The sequence below is a fragment of the Sciurus carolinensis genome, chromosome 8 (assembly GCF_902686445.1).
Source record: "Sciurus carolinensis chromosome 8, mSciCar1.2, whole genome shotgun sequence".
Taxonomy (NCBI): domain Eukaryota; kingdom Metazoa; phylum Chordata; class Mammalia; order Rodentia; family Sciuridae; genus Sciurus; species Sciurus carolinensis.
Window position 1 is genome coordinate 140,528,403 of NC_062220.1, and position 26,299 is coordinate 140,554,701.

At 54.0% G+C, this 26,299-nt stretch overlaps 1 protein-coding gene across 1 annotated transcript in view; it reads left to right on the top strand.

Annotated features, from left to right (window-relative positions):
* Positions 1–5,538: 5,538 nt before the first annotated feature.
* Tmem132c (transmembrane protein 132C) overlaps positions 5,539–26,299 on the top strand; it is a 263,247-nt gene continuing 242,486 nt past the window's right edge. The window contains 1 exon segment of the mRNA XM_047561338.1: positions 5,539–5,791. Coding sequence (XP_047417294.1) covers positions 5,707–5,791 — 85 coding nt within the window. The 5' untranslated portion in view covers positions 5,539–5,706.

The window sequence follows — 26,299 nt, forward strand, 5'->3', positions numbered from 1 at the left end:
TGCATGAGAAACTCTGGTGTCCTGTTCTGCAATGATGGCGTGGAGCCTGAGCGCTCACCACTGCCTCCTTCTCAGAAGTGGGGAATGACCGGGTGAAATTTTCAGATGATGGTAGTCTGGAGAATATGATGGTGAATAAGTAGCAGAAGAGGATCTTAGGTCAGGGGGCCGTTACTCAAAGAACGATCACTGACCACAGCCGCAAAGTCCTCTGGAGGCTTTTGAAAAGTGCAGGCAAGGGTCCCACCCCGATCTCTGAATCCCAATCAGCGTTTTAGTGAGTTCCCTAGGCATGCGCACACCCAGTAAAGTCTGAGGATGGTGGAGCCAGAACAGGGAGTCTGCGGCCAGAGTGCTCGAGTGTGACCCCGCTCTGCCGATGTCCAGCTCTGAGACCTTGGGCAGCTTAGTCAACCCCAGCGTCAATTTCACTGTCTGTGAATGGGCTTAATAACAACAGCAATGCACAGGACTGTTGTGAGGGTGAAATGAGTCGTCACTGTCAGAGAACTTAAAATGGGTCTGACACAGAACAGGGGTCTGTAAGTGTGAGATGATGGCGAGGAGGAGGAGGACGTGGTGGTGGTGGTAGTGATGGTGCTACTGCTGCTGCTGCTGAGGGCAATGATGATGATGGACATTGTGGTGGTGGTGTTAGTGATGGTGATGGTGATGGTGGTGGTGATGGTGATGGTGATGGTGGTGTTGGTGATGGTGATGGTAGTGATGGTGGTGTTGGTGATGGTGGTGGTGATGGTGATGGTGATGGTGATGGTAGTGATGGTGGAGATGATGGTGATGATGGTGTTGGTGATGGTGATGATGGTGTTGGTGATGGTGATGATGGTGGTGTTGGTGGTGATGGTGGTGGTGGTGGTGATGATATAACAATGGTGGTAGTGATGATGGTACTAATGTTGCAAATACAGTTAAGAAAATGTGAATAGTAAGGTATAGTAAGGTACCTTTGCCAAACTTGAACCCTAATGGAAGGGTGAAATCTACTTTGTGGGTCTTCACTATAAAGGAGAGAGGAGCTGGGCACCCACCAGTATTGCATGGGAAGTGGGAGAAGGGCAGGGAGGACACTTGAGCATCCTTCCTGAAGTTGCTCTCACAGCTGGGCACCTGCACCCTGTATCCTTCCTTGGGCTGCTGTGCCCATGCTCCCTTCAGGGGAGATTAAATTCTACAGTGGCTGAGTTTAGGGAGGGCCCCAGAGCAGCATGGAGGGCCAGAACTCATCTAAAGCATTAAGTGGATATTACAAAAATGGGATCTGTACAAGGGCACCGAGACATCTAGTGTGGGACGTAGACATACCCGAGCAACCAGGAACACCAGTGAGTCCACTGAAGGATCATGACCACGGACGCCCAGGCCAGGGGCCTGGATCCAGTCCCAGCGTGACCCCTTCCTCTCCGGGTGATCTTGAAAGTGTCATCTCACCCCCTTTGGCATCAGTTTTCTTGTCTGCAAACTGGAATAAGAGAAGAGCACATGATCATAGATGGTGGAGAGAATTACTTCTTAATTAGCAAGAACCTAATAAATGCTAATTGTTATTGGCATCATCACCACCACTATTAGACAAGATGAGCTAATGACAGAATGCGTGGATCTCAGATTCCTCATCGTAAATGGGTTAATAATCTAGGATTGGGGGCATTATTCACTGAGTGGGGGCTGGGAATATAGAGGTAGGTGGGTCAGGTGTGGCTCTCCACCCAGTCACAGGAGAGGGAGAGAGAGGGAGTGAAGGAGCAGGGGGATGGGGAGGGTCCCCACAAGCCGTCCCTCATCAGTTTCTATTCTCCTTGGTGCCAATGGAGGGACACCCATCACGTGCAGTGGGGAGGAGGAAGGGTACGTCCTACACCCCACTCTCCCCTGGGCCAGACCAAGGCTCTGGGGTTTGCTCAGAGAGAGAGCAGGTGGCTACGGTTCACACCGAGGCCAAACCCATTTTGGTGCTGGGTTGGGTTGGTGGCCCTGGCCTGGCTCTGCTGCTTCCGAGGGTTGAATGTAAGTGCCTTTGCTGCCACATTCCAGCAACCACACCCGCCCCCGTTGAGGGCTGCTTACCACTCCAGCCTTCCTGCCTCCGTGAAGGACACCTCAGAGACCCAGTGGCTGCATACTCTTCCTCCCCTCCCAGGATCCCGGACCATCAGCAAGCCCCGAAGGACCCCCTTCAGCTTGCTCACCACTCTGCTCTCTGCCCAGGACTCCTGGGGGCCCACAGGAGCTCTTGCTTGGACTCCGGGCTTCCCTGCCACCTGCCACAGACGATGTGCCACAGGTGATCTTAGCAGACCTCCCGGGAGGAGAGCGAGGCCCTCCAGCTCCCCGCCTGGCCTGTCACTGCTGGTTCTCAGGGAGAAGCTTGGCCTCCCTTCTCCAGCAGGCCCTAAAGGTGCACTGCAAACAAACTTCCCCCTCAGCTGCTTTAGGGCTATTTGCATCACATGCCACTGTCTTTGGGGATGGGTTGACTTAGCTATTTCTGGAGAGCCCCTCTCCTCTGCTAGAACGCATGGTCTATGAACGTAGGACCTGCGTTTTGGTTCACCCTGGAATCTGGGCTGACAAATGGTAAGACGGGGACAAATGGTTGTTGAGTGAATGAATGAACTGTCCAAGGGCAAAACCAGTGTTCCCCAGGAGAGCTGCTACCAGGTGAAGTGGGCGCCAGGCCTCGAACTTTCTTTATGTTCCTTCCTTCCTTGCTTTTACCTCTAGTAGGAAGCAGCAGAGTCAGACCTTGCTCTTGAATTTGCAGGATGACCATGGTTGTTGGATGAGGCCAACATGGAACCCCTGATTCCCTGTATTCAGTCCTTCATTATGCGCAGGTCTCCTGCCCGGAGGCAGACAGGGTAAGGAATTCCTGAGCCAAATGAGCAAGTTCTGTCTTTCATTTTATACAGTATTAACAATTTGGAATTTAAGCACGAACAACAACAACAAAAAATCTGAAATTGCCTCTTTGACTTAGGAAGGAACCCAGCACATGTGGAAGCAACAGGTTTCCTCTTTCCAATAACTCTCCTCTCCTATAAATCATGCTAATGGTCTCCATGTGCCCACAACCTGCGGGGAGTTTGCCATAGCCTTTGAGGAGATTAGTGGTCTCTGATGTTCCTTATGAAATTCAGAAAAGCATCTGGAAGTAATTTAAGGAATTAATGATTTTGAGGTTAAATAATACACAACTTAAAAAAAAATAAACACAGGAAACTTTATTAGTCCGTGAACCTCTAAGTTCACACCTCCATTTCTGTGGATTTACCTAGCAAGGATAAATGACCAACTCATCCCTCTGATTTGCTGGATTTGTATTTTGTTTGACTGATTTTTAGAAGAGTGCATGATAAACTCAATGAGGTCTTACAGTTAGACTTGCAGAGGGGATGCTCCCATTTCCTAGACTTCCTGGAGGGACCAGGAAGACAGCTTCTGGATGCTGGGAAGCGTGTGCAGGGCTTAGTCACAAAGCAGAATGGCCACACAGTAAGGTGCGTTTACCAGATTGAAGGTCCTCTTCTCTTTTTTATTTCCCCCTCATTTTGAGTTGCTATGAATTGTGTTGTGGTTGGTTCGATTTCCTCTTGTTTTGATTATTTGCACGGTGGAGTCCTGAGTCCAGGGACCACATCTGGCTTTGCACAAGAAAAGCGATGTTCGGTGCCAAAAGGAAAGAGCCGGCATGGAGAGGAGGGGCAATTTATGAGTCTGCAAGGAAGAGCGGGAAGTGGAGAGCCCATCCCGGGCTTCTATTTTTTGTTCTTATTATGGGATAGGAGGGAGAGAGGATGAAGCAGATTCCAATCCCTCCTTCAAAAATAATGGGAGATGTTGTATTTCTCCCTAATGGAGGGAGGCTAGAAACATTTAAATGAAAAATATTTATTCTCCAGTGACTTCCAGACTAAAAAGAAAAAAGAAAGAGAGAAGAAAATGTGCCTTCCATTTTAGGAGCCCACATCTACTCCATGACTATTCCCCAGCCACGTGTCTACATCAGCTGGGCAGTGATTTCGGCAATTACCAGCATAATCCACTTAAAATAAGAAGTCACTACTCCCCAGACCTGTGAGAACCGACCTTTTGGGCCTGGCTGGTTTTCCAGCAGCCAGTTCCCCAAGCCAGAAAGACAATGAAGCATCTTCCTGCAGCCTGGGCGGTAGAATCCCTGGCCACCCTGCACCCAACCCCCAGCTGGGAGAGGGCTCCAGAGCTGGGGGATGCTCCGGAGAAAAACCTGGTCCCATCCCCAATTTCTCCTCCTCTCAGGCTCACATCTCCTTGAAGCTGAGTTGAGGGACCCTTCACTTGCGTTTCTTCTCTATCAATCAAGGACTTTTTTTCCTTTTATTTCAAAATTCTTTCCTTGAGGGCTGGTGAAACATAACCCAGTCAGGCTTCCTTTTGAGGTTGGTCTGAGCCCGCCTAGGGTGACAGCCAGGAACCCAGGGCAGGTGGGGACCACCCGGGCGGGGGAGCTGGCTGGTGCAGGGCTGGGCGAGGTTTCCAGGCTCAGAAACCACCGCCTTCGCTCCTAGACACCAGAGGGAGCCGGGGTCCCGCCCTCACGTTGCTCGGACCCCTGCGTGGAGGATGAAGCCCCAGCGCCGGTAACCGAGCCTAGACTGCTCCTGGGTCCCGCGAGGCGCGGGAGGGGAGACTGAGAAAAGCCGAGAGGGGCGAGCAGGTCAGGACGCGGTGGGGAGGACTCCGCAGGGAAACTGGTAGTGCAGAGCAAACCTGGGTGTGCGTGTGCGGTGGCGGGGAGCTGGTTTTTGTTTTGTTTTCTCTGAATAGTTAATAAAAAACACATGCGGTGCGATGGGCAGACCCAGCGGCATGAAAGGATATGCAGTGAAAAATGAACCTTCCTTTCGTCCCTGCGTCCCCGTGCCCCTTCCAGAGACTGCTGGCGTCTTGTGCTCTCCACGCACAACGCACACATCCACACGTACGCGCATCTGTGGCCATCCGAGTCCCTGCCCTGCACGTTGCTTTTCCCACTAAATAATCTGTCTGGGAGATCTTCCTCGGCAGCCGCATGTGACTTTTAAATCCAGATGTCCCAGGTCTCAGAGCTAAAGCGGTGAACGGTCTGAAGTTGAGGATGGGGTGTGAGGACCACCGAGCCCCGCAGTGAGCACAGGAGGCGGCGACCGCAGACTCCAGCTCCATCCTGCGTGGAGGGTACCTGGGCAGGACTCCGCACGAAGGCCAGCGGCTGCAAACACGGCGCTGCACGGTGCCGGAGTCGCCCCCTGCCCTCCGGCTCTCCTCTCGCTTTCCCCGCCTCCGGGGCCCTCCCCACCCGCAGGCGCGCTCCCGGTCCCCGCTCCACCGCCCCCCGCCCCCTCCATTCATCACAGGCAGCGGGCGGGGTGGGGGTGGGGGCCTGGTGGGCGGGGCCTGGGCCGGGGTGGCGGGGGCGGAGGTGGGCGGGACTGTGGGGCGGGCCCCGCCGGGCAGCGGCGGCGGCTGCGGCGGCTGCTGGAGAAAAGTTGTCCCGGCCGGAGCGCGAGCAGCCGCGGAAGCCGGAGCGCCGCGGCGCGGACGCCGAGAAGCAGCCGGACGGACACCGCGGCTGCCGGGGTGGCCCCCGGCATGGGGCAACCGGCGGGGGCCGCGGGCGGGCGCTGCGCCCCGGGCTGGCAGCGGGCGGCGTGAGCGGCAGCGAGCAGGATGCGCTCCGAGGGCGCGGCCCCCGGGCCGGCGGCGCCGCTGTGCGGGGCGCTGAGCCTGGTGCTGAGCGCGCTTCTCGGCAAAGGTAAGGCAAGGCGGGAGTCGACCGCACCGGCCACCGCGAAGTTCCCCGGGACCCCGGTGAACACCGGACGAGGGAAGCCTAAACATGGGGTGCAGGGGGGGTCCTTGGCAAGGGCGCCGGTCCCACCAAGAGCCCTACGCGGACGGCAGAGCAGCCCCTTCTCTAGAATGGTGGATTCAGTTGGGCGCCAGGGTTGAGGCAAGTTAGGCTGGTCTTGGAGCTCCAAATCCACTACCCAGACCCCCCAGACCCAGTGCTGCCTCGGGGTCGGGAGGGGGCGTGACTAAGGGGCACTTTAAACGTGTCCCCCATCCCTGAGTTCCGCGGGGACCAACCTCCGGCCCCAGCAGTCACATTGTGGTGCTGGGTTGCTTGATAGGGGAGCCCAGTCCTTTGACCTCCTTCCTCTCAATCGCGTGAGGCCCATCCCCAGCTCAGACAGTGGGATTGGGGATCCAGTCCCTTTCCGCAACCCCTTTCCGCAACCCCCGAGTCCCTAGAACCCACCACGGTGGCTCACCGCGCGGCTCACCCGGACACCAGCTTGGCAGAAACCCGGGACTCTCTCCAGGCACCCCAAATTAGGCCTGGTATGGCTTCGGAGCGCGCGCGGGGGAACGGGTGCGCTTCTCGCCGGCCGGGCTGGCTCCCCAGCAGTTCTGTCCCCGGAGGGCTTTCACCTCAGTCCGCTCCTCCTCGGGGCGATAGGGATGATGACTGCCACAGGTCTTCCAGATTTGTGCAAATGAGCCAAGGTAGGGCGGCCGAAGGGCTCACAAAAGGTAGCTATTGCTATAATCACAACCATGTTATACGCATGTGGGGACCGTAGCCGCCAGGGCGGCAGGCCTGGCGGGGCGGCGAGAGGCGGTCCCAAGCGGAGCCGCAGGAGCAGCTGGCCCCAGGCGCCTTCCCCGCGGGGACAGCGACTGCGCCCACAGCAGCTGAGGGATCCCGGGGTGCGGTCTGGGAGCCGGGAGAGGACACTGCACTTCCTGCCGCCCGCGCTCTGGCGAGGGTCTCGGGTCCATTTGGTTAACTGCGGTGTGCACAAGTGTGCCCTGCGCCTTCGCGAGCGCGGCGGGGCGGGCCCCAGGAGCTGGCTCTGGCGCTGGGAAGAGCAACCTCAAATCCGCCCCAACGCAGACCAGAACTCTCCCGCCCAGCGCTCTGGGGCTGCGCTGGAAATGCATTGGTAGAGACAACTTGCCAATTGATGTTAAAAAGCAGGGTTTGCTTTTCAAAAGTCATTACTCAACGGCACCGTCTGAAATTCCAGAGAAAGCTGCTTTCCTTGAGGGGACAGTTTCCCAGAACCGCCGACTGGCGCGTTCAGTTTTGTGTGGTCGCCCTTTCTGCAGGTTGCCCCAGGTGAACACAGTGTGCGCGCCCAAGGGCGTGGGGGGAGGGGCGCTTTTCTGTTTTATCTGCAGGGGCCAACATCCAAAAGCCCGCCTTGAATTCTGCTGTTAGCTCTGGGTCCCTGCCTTTCTAGGACTCAGTTTCCCCAAATGTAAAGTGGCCATCTGAAGTGCCTTCTTGGCATTCTTCTCGGAGGTCTAATGACAGGGCTTTGTGGTCAGCCGTGTCCCACTGGGTTGAGCCAGGGCAGAACCCTCCCTCTTTCCCTTTTCTTCTCTGAGTCCTTGAGAGGACTTAATCAGACGAGGACTCCAGTTGTGTTTTTAAAGCAAATGGTGGGCTTTTCCTAATCGAAGCTGCCATTCTTGGTGAGGGTGTGTACCTTCCACAGGATTTCACTTTTGATGTGGAGCAGTGACTGCTGCTGTGCATGTGGCGGGGTTAGGAGCAGTCATGTAGTGGGAAAGCAGAGCAGGACAGCAGCAGATGGGTGGGGGCGGGTGGTGAACAGCACTGGCAAGGGAAGCCCACCTGAGGGCAAAGCCACCCTGAGCGGGCTGGGTGCTGCCTTGACGTGGTGGTGGTGGGCTTCTCCCTTGGCTGCTCTTTCATGGTGTGCGGTGCACAAGGGTCTGTAGCTCCTCTTCTGCAACATTGCAGTTCACGTCTCATGATCGAAAGCAGCAGTTCACTCCCCCTTCCCGATTCCTCCACACTGTCTCCATAAGGAATAGAAAGGAACGTTTTGTGAGCCTTCTTTAAATATGTGCTATTGTAAATAATGACAATAATAATAATAACAGCAACCAACACCACCCACCTCCGAGTCTTTGTGAGGACCTACTTGCTGATTTCTGGAATTCTTGAGACCACTGATCAATGTTCAATAGCAACTATATGTTTATTTTCGACTGTGGATTTAGAAGCTTTGCAGTTTGTCAAGGTTCAGAAAACACATAGTTGTTCTTGGAAGCTTCCATAATTAGGACAGTATCGAAAGAAGGGATTCTCTTCCTAAGAGTTAAGACCGAGCTACTAGGGGCAAAGTACCCTTGAGCTGGGGTGGGGGTTAATACCTGGGGCCCTACAAAGCAGGTGGAAGGGCGGTGTGGGCTGGGGTGTACTCGGAATTTCTGTGATGGCTCTTGGTCACATAAGGGACACTGTCAAGTTTACATGGGACCACAGTCTGTTTTCTGAAATCTGGTGTCCAGAAGTGTTTCAAGAGCTAGGACAATTGAAATGTTTGGCCGAGAAGGTAGAGAGTGGAGACACAGGCCACACATTGCTCGCAGGCGCCTTCCGGTGCCGCGGTCTGCAGGGGCACCTTCCCTGCGAGGCACATGTTGGTAACTGCAGGGAACAGGAGTCTTCCTGTCACAGGGGCAGGCAGAGGCCCTGCAGAGCTTCACTTCAGCATTGGCCGTCCAGTGGATTAAAGGCCAGCTGCCAGCCAGACCCTGGCTTTGTCAGCACTTAGGGAATTCAGGGTTTCTGAGAAGGGATCTGGGCCCCGTGGCAGGTATGAGGATGAGCAGGTCCCCGCGGTGGGAGGTCCTTCTCAGCTCGCCCAGGGTCCGGCTGACACCAGGGAATGAACTCGTCTTGCCCTGCCTCGCTGGACACACCTATGCTCAGGACATGGAACACAGAGGCTCATGTGTTTGCCCTTCCCTCTCTTCCCGTCCCTCACAGTGACACTCCATAGGGGTATCTAGGTCCTAGGGTTATCTGGTCTTCTTGGAAGCAGATCCGATAAACTGTCGGGCTCGGCCGTGTCCTCCACCTCTTCTCACCCTGATCCCCGACCAGTGCCTGCAGGACCCGGAGCCTGCTGACAATGCCATTTTGTCTACACAGTGTTTGCAAACACCAAATAGACTCCCAACATCTGGAAACAGAGGAAGTCACGCCTAAAGATCAGGATTTCCACGCGTGTCCACATATCAGAGCATCGTGTTGTGCTCTGTAACTCTTTGCAATTTGTTATGTGTCAATAAAAAGATCGTATTCTTAGTGTACTTGAAGTTGCATGCAAACTCTTATCAGATACTCCTTTGCATCTACAAAGGTGGTCACATAAATGACCTTTGTTCTGAAAAAATAATCAGAAATTTCAGCTTTCCTTGAAAGTGCGGGTACCTTGTCATCCCTGACCTGGGCACACGCTCCCACGTGGCTCCTTTTGCCAGTGTGAGCAGGTATGTGCCCCTGTGAGGGTGCCTACACAGTCTTCTCTCCCCCCACTCACCTTCCTGGTCCTCAGGACCCACGAAGCTTGATCACGAGGGTGGCGAGATTCAGGCAGGACAGAGCCTAAACTTTCAATTATTTGACCAGCTAGCACCTGTCAGAGCACAGGTGGAAAGAAAGCCTTTGGACGTATTAGGTGCTACGTACCTCCGCAGTCCTGAGAGCAAGGTTAATAAAAATGGGTCCTTGCTGTATTACTTGGAACAAAGGGGAGTATTATGGAATTAATGGAATAAAAGGAATGTCTGACAGATATTTTTACCACAATCTACTTTGTTTAAAAGCTGGATTTATTAAGGTGTGACTGCATACAGTAAAATTCACCCTTTCAAGTAAGTTTTGACAAATGTCCATTGTGCATTGTGCAGAGTGTAAACATTGCAACACATTTCCATCAGCCTCAGAATCTCCTCTGCCCCTGGGTAGCCACCTCCCTCCTCCACCCCAGTACCCAGCAAGCCCCATCTGTTTCTGCCCCTGGTCTTTTGCCTTGTCCATAGCACCAAAAAAGGGGGTCACGTAGCAGGCAGCTTCCAAGTCTGCTGTCTCTCCACTGCACAGAGCATTTGAGATCTTCCTTTGTCTCCAGAGCCTGCTCCTTTCTGGTGCTGACGAGTCCCGTGCACTTGGGTGTCTGGTGATGGTCGTTGGTCATGTGTGGGATGCTTGCCAAGACTGTGCAGACTCATGACAGTTGCTTATTAATTCCCCAGTGAAAGGGCATTTGGATTATCTCACAATCTTGATGATTATGAGAAAACTTGCTGTAAACGTTCACAAACAGGTTTTATGTAAACATGTTTTCATTTCTCTTGGAATTTCTAGGCAGTATGGTGATTGCACTGGAAACTCATTTTAAAACGTGGTTCTAACGTTTTTCATTTGCACCAGCTATGGATAAATGTTCCAGCTGTTTTGTATCTTCAGCAGCACTTGATATTATCATTTTGTTTTGTTTGATTTTGGTAAGGTCAGCAGCAGGTATTTCATTGAGATTTTAATTTCATTCTCATGACAATGGTGAATATTCTTGCTTGTGTTTAATTGCCATTCTTATTATGTCTTTGGTGAAATGTCTTTTTCAAATATTGTGCCCATATTTTCTTTGTTCTTTATTTTATTATTGATCTTTGAGGGTACTTTATATATTATAGATGTAAGACCTTTATCAGATTGTGTTTTACAGACATTTTTTCCCATTGTGTGTCCCTGGAAGAGCAGAGATTTTAAATTTTAATGAAGCAAGTTTATTGATGTTTTCTCTAAATGGTTGTGTTTGTGTGTGTGTGTGTGTGTGTGTGTCACATCTTTTGCCCAACTCAAGGTCAAAAGGATTCTATATATTCCAATTGATATGTTTGTTCTGTTGGTTACCAAGAGAAGAATAGTAAAACCTCTGAGTTGTAGCACAGTCTATTTTAATTTTATTGTGCCAACTTTTGCTTTGATTATTTTTAAGCACTGTACACTCTGTATTATTATGTCCTTTTGTTGAATCACATCCATCATCATGACGTAATGCCTCTCTTTATTCTTGGACGTATTCCTTGCTCCGAAGTCCATTTCATCTGATATTAAGGTACCACCTCGGCTTTCTTTTGATCAGTGTTCATGTTCCATCTTTTTGCTTTTTATGCTTAGTGTCGACCTTTGCAGAGAACAGCCAGTTGGGCTTCCCTTGTTCCTTCAGTCTGACGGTCTTTGTCTTTTAATCATTATGTTTGGACCATTTATATTTAATGTGATTATCCATAGACTTAAATTAAGAGCCAGCATTTGACTCATGGGTTTCTTTATGTTCCATCTGTTCTTTATTCTTTGCCCCTCCTCTTCTGCCTGATTGGGGATTAGGTATTTTTGTGATTCCATTTTATCTCTAGTATTGGCTCATTACTTAGACTTCTTTTTAAGTTTTAGTCATTGCCCTAAGGTTTACAAAGTGCATCTTTAATTAATCAAAGGTTATATTCAAGTTATGTTATGTATGGGAACCTTGAAAGAATATATTCCCCGTGCTTTTTCCTGTTCATATAATTATTTTCCAGCACACACACATAGGTGTGGCTAAGAGAATTGTCAACTAGAGATTATTTGTCCATTATTCAAAAAATGAAAATCACGTTTAATTGGCTTGCACTTATTTCTGAGTGGGCACGTCTGATATCCTTGAAATTGTTTTCCCCATGGGATTTATTTTCTCCTACCTGCATAGGGGGTTCTCTTGTTTATGTATTCTAGGAATTGAGAAGTTGCTGCCTTCAAGGACAGACTGCAGGTGACGTGCACCCCAGCTGTCCTCTGAGTTAGCAAAGCCTTCAACACTGAGAGTTCTAGCTCCTCTCCCCTGGGGTACCTCCTCGCCCTCTGCCGTGTGCACACATTCTTTGATCAACGCTGTCAGAGGAGCGTTTGGCCCATCAGGGACACATTTGCGGATGACTGGCTTCCTAGAGCTGCCCCCAGGCTGGGCATAGCAGATCTCTCTCTCAACACCTTGGCGTGTTCAGCAGCGCCGTGAGGGTTCGCTCGTGGACTAATGGGGGACCACAGTCTGTGTCATAGGAGCAGAAACCTCATTTTGAGCCTCTGGTCTGCCAGTTCCTGGGTGAATAAGCTGGAAGTCTTGGTTTTTTAGCGGCGGAAACGTCTGAGGGCCACCTGAGAAGTAAGTCCTTGTTGACTGGGACCTCTGATTGCACAGAGAGCCAGAGGGCTGGGCTTCCTGAGAGGAGAAGCTGTCTGCTTGAGGGGCTATGTGTCTGCCTGCTGTAGGGCACCCCGTTTGGATGCAGGGTACCCCGTGTGGATGCAGGGCACCCTGTGCAGATGCAGGGCGTCAGTCATTTTTTCTCTTTCTGTATTTATGATCCGATTTTAGATTCCCAAGAGAGGGAAGCCCACAACCTCAGCTGAACTTTAGAAGCATCTGGGGAATTTTAAAAAGCTCCCAACTGCAGACCCTGCCCCAAAGTGGCCAAATCGGGGCCTTGCTAGCGGTGGAGGTGGGTGAGGGGAGGGTGCAGCGCGAGTCTCCTTCTGAAGATCTGGGAGCGCTGCTACGGTGCATCGGGATGTGACCGCTGGCAGAGGCCCACCTCCGTCTAGAGGGGCTGAGGCAGCCGGTGGAAAGCCCCCACGTTTCCTATGCAAGGGGAGAGAAGTCCTCTGGGAGGAAGAGAAGCCCTCATAGCAAAGCAAGGGCCGGTTGCTGGATGCAGCCTCTGGCGCCCTGCCCCCGGCTCCGGGCCTGGCGCGTGCGCGGTACTGCAGTGGAGGGCAGCTCTTCTGAGCCCGTTGCTCTTCCACAGGTCGATGGCAGCCCCTCTGTAGGACCCTTGAGAACAGTGTGATGGTGGGCTTGTGCCCCCGACAGTCCCACAGACGGGGTCGCATAATACAGTGAAGTCCCCACTCAAGACATCCGCAGGCCACGTGCCCTCGGTCTCCAGGGAGGATCCTCACTGCCTCTCTGGCTCCCGCGGCTCCTGCAGTGCTTGGCTTCTCCAACCCGTCTTCTGCGTGTGTCCCTCCCTTCTGTCTTTTAAGGACACTTGTCACTGAATGTGAGGCCCTCTGTCCTCCGGGATGACCCTTTTTGAGATCCTAACCCTAGTGACACCTGCCAGGACCTTCTGTCTAAGCCAGGTGCATTCACGGGTTCAGCGGGGACGCGTCGGGGGCCTTTCAAACCATTACACGCGGTAACACTCAGCAAGTGCAGAAGCAGCGCACTGTCAGCATGGTGAAGGCCGCAGGGGTGTTGACATGACCGAGAACGTGTCACCAACCCACTGGACGGCACGCTTGGCCAGGCTGGGAACAGCGGACGCTGGGCCAGTGCGAGGGTGCGCTGGGTGCAGGCCTAGGTGGAGCACCAGCTCTCTCCTCTGCGGCTGCCTGAGCCTGGCCTCGGGCCGGGCTCCGGACGCTGTCTCCAGCACCCTCCCCTGGGCTCCCAGAGTCCCCCCAACACCCAGAGCAGCTCCTGAGTCTCCCCCGGGTAGCTTTGCCCAGTTCTGCAATCGACTCTGCATCTTTCTTGCTCAACTGGTCCCTCTGGCCCTTAATTACGGTGTTTGTTTGCTGTTGCTCCCTCGCTGTCTCCGCGGGCTCAGACGCTGTAGAGATGTGGGTATTACCCTGCCTGCTTTGGCACGTGGAGGTCCATAAGCAGGCTTTGGAGGCACTAGGGATTCTTGCATTCTCAAAATAAAGGGACTTTAAGGACACACACACACACACCCAACTAACAGCTAGTGTCTGTCTTATGGAGCTACTGCTTAGTGATGATTTCAAGAACAAACAAAATAGCAAAAACAAAAACCCTCATCACACTGTAACAAAAAAGAAAACCAGGAAGCCTCGCGCAGCCTCCACCCTGTAAACAGGATCCACACTGCCAACCTGGTTTTGTTTCCACTGGACACAATGAGGTTGTGTTCCAGACACCAGGGGCAATCTTCCCCCTCCTTGCCTGATAGACATGTTCTTGGAATGTGCACCAAATTTAGTCCTGAAAGTCCTGACTCCTTTAACTGAAAATGCAAAAAAGAACCTAGCTTAAGCAAACCGTATCAAAAACAAAATGAAAAATAAACTTCTTCAGCATGGGGTAACTGAGAAGTACACGTGGGCTTCAGACACGGCTGGATCCAGGAGTCATGCAGGGTCACGGGGGCTGCTCCTCTCCTCCCTAGGCTCCTCCCTGCCCTCCGCACTGGCTTTACTTCAAGGTGTCCATCATTATCACCAGCAGCTTGCCCCAGTCTTATACTCTTTCCACGCAGCATAGCCAACCAAAGGAGAACCACGTCCCAAATGAAGATAGAGGTCGCAGAGTTGAATCTCCTGGCCCTGCAGAGTGGCCCACCGGAGCCAGTCACTGTGACTACAGGTAGCAGGACTCTGATTGGGCAGGTCTGGGACATACCTATCCTGGGAACCCACAGGCGAGGTCATTTCCATCCCAGTCACTGGGGCAGAGAGTGCAAAGAACCATGATGTCCAAAGACAGGGCGCCATGGACAGGAAGGAAGAAACACAGAGTGGTCCAAGCAAGGAGCACAGCCCAGGGAGCCAGAGGCTTTGCGGACTGCCCGGGCCTGGAAGGCCACCCGTTTCTCCTGCGTCTCCCCTGGGTGCCGCGTCCGCCCAGCGGCTCAGGCCCCTGAGCGCCTCCCTGTTCTCTGCCTGCTCGCCACGCATTCCCCCACCTGTCCAGCAGTGACCGTGGGACCGTGGACCAGGCCCTGTGGCTGGCCGGGGCCCTCCGTGCAAGTGCCTTCACCCTGGGCTGCACCAGCTCGGAGGCCTTCCGCGTGCCCCTGTCCTGGGCCGCCTCCATGTGGGGTTCTGCTGTGGCCGCGGGGTCTCTCCTTCCTGCTGCTACGTCGCCATGGCCCTTTCTTCGGGGCCCTTGGAGCTCAGGCCCAGGCAGGGAGGTGCTTCTCCGCTGTGCGGTGGCCTCTGGCGCTCCAGGCACACCCGGGCAGGCTGTGCTCCCTGTGGCGGCTTTACCAGCCTTACTTCCTTCCGAAAGCTGAGGTGGAGACGGAATTCCTGACTCCTCGGCAGACGGCAGCTGCAGGCTGGCTCCGGGACCCCTGCCCGACTTCCCACTCCGGTGCTCAGCCACTCTGCCTCTGCCAGACCCTCCCGAGGCTGCAGACACACGGGCGCAGGTGCTGCGTGTTGTCTGACCGCCTGGGCCCTCTGACCCCTTTGCACCCGCTCTGCTCTGCTCTCTCCTCTGGACCAGCTGTGGCCCCCACAGGGCCTCTGTGGCACCTGCCCCAGGGACAAGCTCCATGCAGTCCGGTGGACGTCCCAGCTTCTCTGTCCCTACTCCAGGGCCCGTCCCCAGGAGGCCTCCTGGCCTGCGGCCCACAGTCCTCACCTCGGGGACCTCTGCCCTCCCGTGTCTCGCCCCTGGGAACCCAGGATTCGTCCCACTGGTGAAGGCTCTCCCCTCCCCAGGATCAAGCTCCCTGAGCAGAGATCCCTCTCCCAACTCACCTCGGGTCCCACCTGTTTTGCTCACCAGCCCATCCTGGCCCCGGGGAAGCCCTCGCTGCCCGTGGAGGAGTGGGGAGGGGGCTCACCGTCCCTCCTTCCTGCGTCCTCTCCCCTCCTGCATCCTCTCTCGTCCTCCGTCCTCTCTCCTCCTGCGTCCTCTCTCCTCCTGCGTCCTCTCCCCTCCTGTGTCCTCTCTCCTCCCGAGGGCTCAAGGGGGAGAGGGAGAGCTGGTGGGCGGGGAGTCCCCGGGAGCCACTGCCTGCTCTGGCCGTGCTCTCTCTGCCCCTCACTCTACAGCACTGTCCGTCTTAGAATCTGATGGCGGCGTGTGATGCTCGGATTGCCCTGCTGGGCAAACTGCGCTGGCCAAGGAGCTGCCTTCAAGTCACTGACTGCTTTGGTGGGGGTCGCACTCTCCTCTGCTCCTCTCTGAAATATAGGAGGGATTCATCCCATGGGGATCATGGGTTCCCAGTACCAGCCACAGGAAAGGAATCAAAACCAGCCACCGTAAATAGTAGGAAACATCTTTGATCAGGACTTTAACAACTCAACATCAGAATTGCTGGAATTAATAGAAAGTGGACTCCTCATAGGTCTAAGAAATGTTTGGGGATAATGAAGAACAACTCAAAGAGGTGACAGGTATGGCTTGATCCAGGTGTTCAATTATGACAGCAGGACTTTGGACTTTTTTCCCCATATTATCTTGGCCTGTTTTAGAGTAGGATTCACTTTTAGGTTCTACATGGGGGCTCCTGCTGGTTGCAGGGTTCCAGGTTCACAGTCTTGAGGGGTCACATGGCCCTTTCCAGCACCCCAGGAAGGGTGAGACTGTTGCACTGGCTTTGCTGGTTCACATGCCCACCTTGGAACCACGTGACCGGGTCAGTACAGGCCAGCGTGCTCTGAGCCTCCAGGACAGGAGCCGTGGTGGAGTTCAGGTGGGCTGCGTGAACAGAGGGTGCTGTCAGGTACGGGGAGGGGGTGTTTGGAGCTCAGCATCCCCACGTCTCTGATTCCAAGAGCAGGAGCAGGCAGGTAAAGGGACGGAGGGACCGCAGGGCCAAGCAGCGTCTCTGCTCCTAAAAAACACCTGAGCTGGCGTGCACGGCGGGAGGCGGGTGGCAGGGTTTCTAGGGAAGCCGGGGTCCTACTGGCCTGGACCAAGGTGTCCAGCAGCATTTACCACTTGCTGCTCAGCCCAGCAGAAGCAAATCGAGAAGGACGCCAGAGACGGGTAGAGGTGAGGCCCACGTGGGGCTGGTCCAGCGTGTCAGGACCCTGCCTCTCCTCCAAGGTCCCATCCAGGAGGAGAGGATAAGGCCTGGCAGTTCTGTGGATGCCTGGACTCCTGCTCCACTGGTGGACGGGGCAGGCCACCTCGTCCCTCGGCCTCAGCGTGTGGATCTGTGCTGAGGGTCTCACGGAGGGATGGACGAGGTCCACGTGGGCAGTGCCCGTCTGCAGCCCTCCTGTTCTGGACAGGCGCGGCCTTGGTCCTGCTTGCTCCTGGGAGGTTGAGCCCTACCTTCTGGTGTCCCACTGGATTCCACTCAGAGGTGGCCAGTGGGGGCCCAGGCAGGAAACGGGAGGCAGGAGGAGAGAGCTGGACTGCCCCTGCTCGCCCCGTGTGTCCCTGCCCCCATGACACCAGCTCCAGTCGGAGACCTGTGCAAGCCACCAGCTCTCACAGGCTTCCGCAACAAGCACGTCCCTCTTACCTCTCCTGATGACGGTGCTGTCCCCTCCCTCATGTCCTTGGATACCCCACATGGCATTTTTATTTTTTCCATCAGCTGTCCCCTCGTTAGAGGGACTTTCATGGTTGCACTGGGTTCTCTTTCCTCCTGAGAGCGACACACACACAGACAAACGTCTCTTGCAAATGTCTCTTGCACATCTGGAAGAGGGTGGGACGTCTGGTTGGTGGAATGTTGGAACAGGTCAAACGTACCAAAAGGTTTCAAGAACAAGTGCCTCGAGCTTCTGTCCCGTGAACCGTCTCAGGGCACCTGGTGAGCTGCCGCTCATCGCCCTGAGAATCTTGGTGTGTCCCCACCAGCACACATTCTCTTCCCAAGCCAGGATACAACGTCAAAATCGGGAGTTCCTGGCTCTGCAGTACTGCCACCCAGTCCTCGGGCTCGGTTCTCTATTTCCTGTTGTTCCCGGGCCCTCCTCTGGTTCAAATGCATTTAGTCCTCATGTTCTTTAAAATAAGAGTCTTCCCTTGAGTTTTATGACCTGGACCCTGTTGGAGATGCAGGACGGTCATCCCAGGACCCTGACCCTGTTGGAGATGCAGGACGCTCATCCCAGGACCTTGACCCTGTTGGAGATGCAGGACGGTCATCCCAGGACCCTGACCCTGTTGGAGACGCAGGACACTCATCCCAGGACCTTGACCCTGTTGGAGATGCAGGACGGTCATCCCAGGACCCTGACCCTGTTGGAGATGCAGGACACTCATCCCAGGACCTTGACCCTGTTGGAGATGCAGGACGGTCATCCCAGGACCCTGACCCTGTTGGAGATGCAGGACACTCATCCCAGGACCTTGACCCTGTTGGAGATGCAGGACGCTCATCCCAGGACCCTGACCCTGTTGGAGATGCAGGACACTCATCCCAGGACCTTGACCCTGTTGGAGATGCAGGACGGTCATCCCAGGACCCTGACCCTGTTGGAGATGCAGGACACTCATCCCAGGACCCTGACCCTGTTGGAGATGCAGGATGCTCATCCCACCCTTGACCCTGTTGGAGATGCAGGACGCTCATCCCAGGACCTTGACCCTGTTGGAGATGCAGGATGCTCATCCCAGGACCTTGACCCTGTTGGAGATGCAGGACGCTCATCCCACCCTTGACCCTGTTGGAGAAGCAGGACGCTCATCCCAGGACCCTGACCCTGTTGGAGAAGCAGGACACTCATCCCAGGACCTTGACCCTGTTGGAGACGCAGGCTGGTTCTTTCGCACCTCTCTCTGTTCGGACGTGTCTGGTGTTGCCTGGAGAGCAACTGCAGGAGCCCAGACCTGGAGCCCTCTCCTCTCTGCACCTTCTCAGGGTGCGCGGGACTCAATGTGTCACCACACCGAGGAGCTTTGCTTTGATCACTTGGTGGAGAAGGTGCCTCCGGGCTTCCTGCTGCGAGGTGCCTTTGGAATTTTAATGCATATTTTTGTGAAAATATGCTTAGAGACGACGTGAGTGTCCCGTCCCTCAGAATTTTAATGTTTCTCTTGTGAGTCTGCGACAGAATGGGCTCCTGGACTTGTTCTGTTCTCTCTGGGTTACATTCTGTTGCCATTATTGTTTATTTTGGTGCTTGAAATATCCCAAATTTGGCCACCGGGAGCCATTTCATGACAACTTCTGTGTGACTTGGACATGTCCTCATTAATCTCTGAGCAGTGTCCTACTTTCTGGAGAGAAGATCTTCCAGGCTCCTCTATGCTCCTCTGCCCCAGTCCGGGGAGCAACTCGGTTTCTCTTGCGGGGAGCGGTCTGTGGAATCCAGGCCTCGGATGTGGGTGCATTCATCATGTCCCGGTGCTTCAGCCATGACAGGCTCAGGGAGGAGGCCCACACCGTTTCCTTAGGGTCACACACCACCGACTTTCCACTCTTGCTAACCACTCTGCTTCATGGGAGAGGGCGAGACATTAGAAGTACCCTAATTTGGTCACGGTCACATGAGGTCACAGCAGTGAGACCCACACAGGTACTGCAGTTCCCATCCAATCCAGGTGGCCCGTCAGGAGAAGAGCCCTTCCCCGAAGAAGAGTTGTGTTGGTATCAGAAGGGCGGAAGGGAATGCGACGTCCGCAAATCGTGTTCCCCGAACAGAATCCAGTGAACCTGGCAGCTGGGCAGCTGAGAGAGGAAGGGCAGTGGGCAGGAGTGGCCAGGACCGCGCTGCCCCTGACCATGCTCATTCCCAGCGCCTTCCACTGCTGTGTGCTGATGTCTGCAAGGAACTTTGCCCTTCTTTAGATGTCCACATCTAGGCTTCTCGACCTCAGGACCATGGGCAGTTGGGCAGCGGGTGTGTCCTGGGCAGGACTAAATGCCACAGGCATGCCCAGTAATGGCATCCACAGTATCTCCAGACATTGCCAAGTGTCCCCGAGGCACAGAGAAGTCCACAGACTTTATCCACTGCCCACTGTGGGCAAGGAACCTCCTGCATCAAAACATTTTTGTGAACTCTTTACTCGGAAATAGTTTTAGACATTCAAAAGAGTTGTAAAAACAATACAAAGAATCCCATATACTCTTTACCTGGATTCCCCCAAATTAGCATTCAAGGTGTTTGCGCTAACATGTGCTCGTCACGCGGGTCTGCCCGCCTCTCTGTTTCTGCACGTGTACAGTTCCTCTGAACTATTTATGCGTAAGCTGTGCATGCCACCTCTGGTGTATTTCCTAAAACAGGGGCATGTCCTCACCTAACCCTATTGCAAAGGTCAAAATCAAGAAAGCCACATCTCCATGGTCTAATGACTGGTCCTTAACTTCATTCTGATGTCATTTATAGCAAAAGCAAAGAAGACCTCTCTGGGTCCAGGGTCTGGTGCAGGATCTCTCTCTGTTTTGCTGCGAGGTCTCTTTTGTATCTTTGAATCTGAGACAATTTCTGGTCCTTCTCCCCTGATGTACTGGAAGAGTACAGCCCATGTTTTGGGGTAGAATGCCCCTTCATTTGGCCCACATTCTTTTGGAAATAGTGGTTGTGTTCGGTTCACGCTGACCTGGGCCTCCCGCACACTGAGCGTGGATTCAGTGTGTCTGCCTGAGCAGCCTTAGTGTCACCTGCAGGATCCTCTTGCCCGCGAGGCCCTGACTCTGGCCCCAGAGGCCTACTTGTGGGAAGCCCCTTCTCCCTCCGCTCTCCCCCGCACTTCCCGGCAGCGTCCTGTCCAGACATGTTCTGGGTCCTCTTCTCGTTGCACGTTCTGTTGCTCAGAGTCTCCCTGAGACACGCGTGGGGCACAGCTGGCTGCTCCCAGTTCCCTGGCACAACAGAGACCAGCTGGGAACCTCAACAGGACTTTCCAAAAGGCGAGGGATGACATTGCTGTGTCCTGCGTACAGGGTGCACTCCAGTCCCCGAGTCTCTGACAACGTGCGGAGTGCCCAGGTCAGGAGAGTCCCTCTCACCCGTCCAGCCTGGGAGCTGGGCAACCACACGGTCTCATGCCCCCGTCCCTGGCACACTCACATGTGCGTGCATCACTGTGCACCGACACTTCAGGTGTGCACATACACGCACGCACACACAAGCACCCCGGGGCACAGCCCCAGGACAAGCCGTCCATCCTGGACGTGAGTGAACAGAAACGCAGATTTAGGAATCTTTGCCAAGTCCCTCCCTCTGCAGCGTGCAGTGTACACTTGAATGACTAAGAAACTCGTTCTCTCTCCACTCAGGTGAATGGTGACCTCACCGTTTTCTCTAGAAACTAGGGTAGTTCAGCCCAAGGCACCAACACATCCCCACCCCTGCATTTTGGAGATGACTCTGAAAGAAAGGAAGTCTGCCCAAGAGGTGGATTTAAAGTCCCCATCTTCAAAGACAGAGAATTGCTGGTAATTCTTAAATCAGCGTTTCTAACTTGCAGTCTGCCCTGTGTGATTCTCAGAGATTTCTTTCATATATTAGTGTCACCTGCACTTCCACGGACTTAATAACAGTTTTTTTGCGATTTCAAATCTTCTCTTTTAATCTGAGTTTTGCCCTGAGCAACCATTTCCATGAAAATCGCTGTTTTACATACTAATTGCATTTCCCCAAAACATTAAGATAAATACATAGCTGATAAGGTGTTTAAAGGTCCTCTTGTGTTTTACCCCAAATTATCTCAGATTGTGCACTTGGGCAGAGCCTGGCTCCGGGCCCAGGCATGGATGGGACTGGCAGATCTGATGTGAGCCACTTTTTCCCTGTGATGTGAGTCTCCTGACGGCACGCTGTGTCACAGCTTTGAACAGTGCTCCTCGGAGACGGGAGAAAGGCTTCCTGAAGTTCTGAGAGGGGAGGGCGGGGGTGCAGCTCGGTGGTAGAGCACTTCACTCGCCTGAGACCCTGGTTCAACGCCCAGCACCACACGCAATGTTATGCTATACACAATTCTGAAAGAGGGAATTACAGACAGACAGGCCCTTCCTTTGCAGCCAGCAGGACAGTGAGAATGACCAGTGGTGTCCTCAGCCAGAGAACTGCTGTCTGGGCAGCTGCCTTAATCAGGGATCCAGATGTTCCAGCCCAGCCCACTGCTGGGCTCTAGTCAACCATCAGTATTTAAGTTGGCGTTTTCCAACTGTAAACATCAATGTCCTTTTCAACTAATATTAAAAAATCCAGAGATTTTTTTCTCTGCCCCCACTCCCAGAGTGGTGGGGTACCCAGGTCCTCAAGGACCATGCACTGTCTTCTCTGAGCCAAAGAACAACAAATACATGACCTCTGCCTTCAGAGTTTCATCTCATGTACAGCATAAGGTTTCCTAATTTCTTAATAGAAAATGTCAGCTGTACATTTTAACGCGAGACGGACCTGAGGATCCTGACACACACACACGCGCACACACACACACGCGTGCGCGCACACACGGTCCTCTAAGTGGGATTTGCCATCAGGAGTGAAGTTGACCTGAGTTCACAGCAGAAGCCCTGGGCGGGGCCTGCTGTGGATGAGAGCGCCGCCCTCCTGGTGAGGTGCAGTATGGCAGCGTATAGGCTTCACCCTCAGGGAACCTGGGCAGGCGGGAACTGGGAGTTCTTGAGGGGTCTTCCCAGGACCCAAGGCTGTCCCGGGAGGAGATTTCAGAATTCTGAGAGCCCATCCAGGGACAGAATGTGGAGAAGCCAGAGGTGGGAGCAGCCTCGCTGTCGTGTCCCTGAGGAAGGACTTTGGCGGCCTGCCCTCCATGTTCTGTAGTTCCAGGTGCCTGTCTCCACCCACAAGGTGCCAGCAGCACCGACCCTGCCGTGACAGCCAACCGCCTCTTCACATATCACTGGGCTCTACTTTCCTTGGTGGGCAGCTGCTGAAGACCAGGCTCTGAGCTGCTCACAGCTGCTGCGGCTCTGGAGGGAGCCGGGTCTGTTGCAGGAGGAAGGAGCAGAGAGGGGAAGGCTGATGGACTGAGTCTGGAGTACCTCCTGTCCCCAGGCCTGGTGGCCCTGGGGTTTCCTGCAGCTCAGGACGTGATTCTCCACTCCACGCCTGAGCTGGCAGACGGCCTGTCTGCCCTCCATCCACCTGTGTTCTTGCCTGCCCACCCTGGCTTGCAGGGGCTGCCCCTCACTGCCTCCCTGGCCCTGTGGCTTCTGGACGCCTGAGTCCATCTCAAGGCAATGGAAGACGATGAGGGAGATGGAGGACGAAGCCAGTGTCTGTCCTTCTCACCTTCTTTCTCGCGCTGCCTGTGGCTGGGGCAGGGTCTTCTCACCAGGGGCCGTTTTGCCTCCTGGGCCTGGCCCTGGCCTCTGGAAGCCGCATCCCTCCATTGTCACTCCTCCCCGGGGCTGGCGGTGGCTCCCCACAGTAGCCTGTATCCGGGCATCTCATGGTGCGCCGTCAGCTCTCACCGGTGCGCAGTCAATCTTCGTGTCTGGACACCTCATGGGGACCACTGCAGGGAGTTCTCCACACTCGACTTTGCTTTCTGCTTACTGCAGTCAAAAGAACTCTGACCCCAAAGGGTGCTGGAAACGAGCGTAGAACAGGCCCTCGAACCCTAAGCCTGTCCACCCACCTGCTGCTGTGGAAGGGGCTGGCCAACCTTCCACCCCGAGCCTGGGTGTGTGTCAGATAACAGGAGATGGACAGTCCCGCCCACTGCGTCACGGAGCAGAGGAGAGACGTGGGGTTGCCAGTGCTCCTTGGGAGGTGAGCTGCCCATGGACACGGGATTCAACTCTACCGGCGACATGGAAACCCTAGTACCTGGGACAGTGCAGGCACACAGTAGGCTGTCTGCGAATGTCTCATGGCAGAGCATAAGAACCGTGGATCATGATGCCGTGAGACCAGCCCAGGCTACAGTGTTTCTCTGCAGAAATAGAATAAAGAGCCTCCTTATTCTTACGGCATTTCACGTGTGGGTCCTCATGTTCTGAGTGAGTGTGCAGCTTGCCCTGTACATTCATTTCTTTCAATAGACCTTGATTTTAAAAGGGTTGAAAGCCAACGTGCAAGATTATAGAGCAGCTTTTGTAAACAGTGAGGGCTTGTGTAAATTTGACTCCTGGATTGTTCTCGGTGAGCAGAGAGGATCTCCTTTAAACCCCAGTCCGTCCACGCCACCTCCCTGGTCTCAGGTCTCTCAGGGTCAACCCCACACATTTTCTTTGAGGCCACTGCAAATAACTTTAATTCCCTAATCTCCAAAGGCTGTTTCATGTGGAAATCATTGTTTGTTCCCAAGCTTAGGAAGTTATTAAATAAAATTTGGTGATGATTCATGAAAGTCATGGGGTATATAAATGCAAAGTCTTATCTTTAATGTAAAACACAACCCCCCACCCTGATTTTTTGATTAATTCTACAGCATCTGTTGGGAGGCCAGGAAATTTCCATTTATTCCTAGAGCTAGCTCCATGCAGAATTTAAAAGAAGAGGGGCACTTGAATGTCGCTATCTATCTGTGTTCCGAGGTGGGACTTGTCATTTCTTCTGCAACGCAGATTTGGTTTGAGTGAAGAAGCAGGAACTTGTGTTATTTAGAGGAAACACTTTTTTTTTTTTTTAATTTTGTGTTTGAGCTCTTGATCTCCATTTTCAGAAGCGAAGCCCACTTATAAACTCTCAGGTATTGTTGTCTTTGTTCACAGCCTCCTAAGGTCAGGGATGATTCCTTAAGACAAGGGGCGAACATCCTGGTGACAGTACAGCCTCCCTGGCAACAAACTGGAGCATAGATCTCCTGCCTCCTCCCGTCACCTCCCTGGGCTTTACTGTAATCGCCGTGCTCTCCAAAGCAGGATTCCTGTTAAATTATTCATGGTGGTGTAATGTTTATGTGATCAGAGCAATTATTGTAATTACGTATTGTGAATTTTCATAATTAATGACTTCACTCAGATTTCATTTGGCACAGCGTATTTCCAAAAGGGAAGCAGCCGATGGGATCTCCTGGGGAATCAGAGTGGACCAGCATGGCGCCCCATCCTGGCAGGCAGATTAGTGGGAACTTCAGCGACTGATTTCAGAGCATCAGAGTGGGGCTGGGAGGCATCTTAAGGCGAGGGAGGGAGAGGATCCCTCTCTGAAGCACATCAGAGGCCCTGGGCCCCTCTAGGCATACTCCTCTGTGGACCACCCACATGAGGCTGCCCAGAGGTCTCCTGGTGGCATGGCCTGGTGACCTGGAAGGCCATCCGTGGCAGTGGGCACAAGCCTCTCCTCTGAGGCTGCTTTTGATTGATGCTGGGGCTTTAGATCTGTTGAAGCCACCCAGTGACAGAGCCTGTCCCCAGTGCCTTCTCGAGGACTTAACCTCTCTCCCCTGCCCCATTCTTGAGAGGGTAACAGGCAAGTACCCAGGAAATGGCCAGTAAGCGTGGGAGACGTCCAGTGTTTTAACACACACACACACACACACACACACACACACACACACACTGTGGTCCCTTCGGCAACTGCAACGAGATGCCAGGACTTGGTGGCTTCTAAACAGCAGAAATCCGTCTCTCACGGTTTGGGAGGTGGCAGTCCGAGAGCAGATGCCAGCAGAGTCAGAGTTTGGCAGGGGCCTGCTTCCTGGCTCCTAGGTGGCGCCTTCTGCTGCGTCCTTACATGCTGGAAGGCACAGACTAGCTCCCAGGGCCTCTCCTAAGGGCACCAGTCCCAGTCATCAGGGCTCCACCTCACAAGCAGTCCCCTGCCAGAGGCCGGCGTCCTGACCCCACGTCCTGACCCCGCCTCGGGCACAGCACGCTGCAGCCCCTCCACTTCCTTCCCATCCAGGTGAAATCTGCCTTCTGCAGATCACAGCTCGGTCCTCCTCTGCTGCCTCCTCTGCTCTGTGGCTTCCTGAAGACACGGGCCTCACCTCGTCTCTGTATCTTCAGGAGGAAATGGATCCAGTCCTCCAGGACGGAAATGCATCCTTTTTTGGGGGGTGGGGAGGATCAGGAGGTACCAGGGATTGAACTCAGGGGCACTGGACCACTGAGCCACATCCCCAGCCCTATTTTGTATTTGAGACAGGACCTCACTGAGTTGCTTAGTGCCTCACTTTTGCTGAGGTGGCTTTGAACTCACAGTCCCCCTGCCTCAGCCTTGCGAGCCACGGGGATCACAGGCGTGTGCCAACACACCTGGGGGGAACTACACCGTGAAGGAACAAAGGTCCTGCCCTCCCTGCCCTCTTGCCCAGTCAGTGCCTCTGCTTCTCATTGCTTCCTGTTTTCCTCAGAGGCACAGTGTCTGGGGGGATATTTGCTCATTTAGTATTCAAAGTGTGTGACCTGGAGCCAGAACCAGGAGGTGGGAGGATGAATCCAGCATCTAGGCCCCCGTGCCTCACCACGGGGCATTCAGGCATCACAGGTAGGATGCCTGGGGCTGCAAGTAACAGCAGGCCTCGTGCACCTGGCTTGAGGGGCAGGGATATGCTTTGCCTTAAAAGCCCAACTCCAGAGGTAGGGCGGCTCCGTTCATTGATGGATGGCTTATTGATGCCTCAGTGGCCAACGTCTGTCCGTCTTTCCCTCAGAGACCAGTGTCCTGAGGACTTCCCAGAGCATCCTCAGGGCTGGCTTCTTCTCAGATTGGTCACACTTATGGCCACAGATAGTTGTGGTATTTAGCGTGAACCATTTTTTTCCTTTTTTTTAATGACTGGTGGTAGCTCTTCGGGGC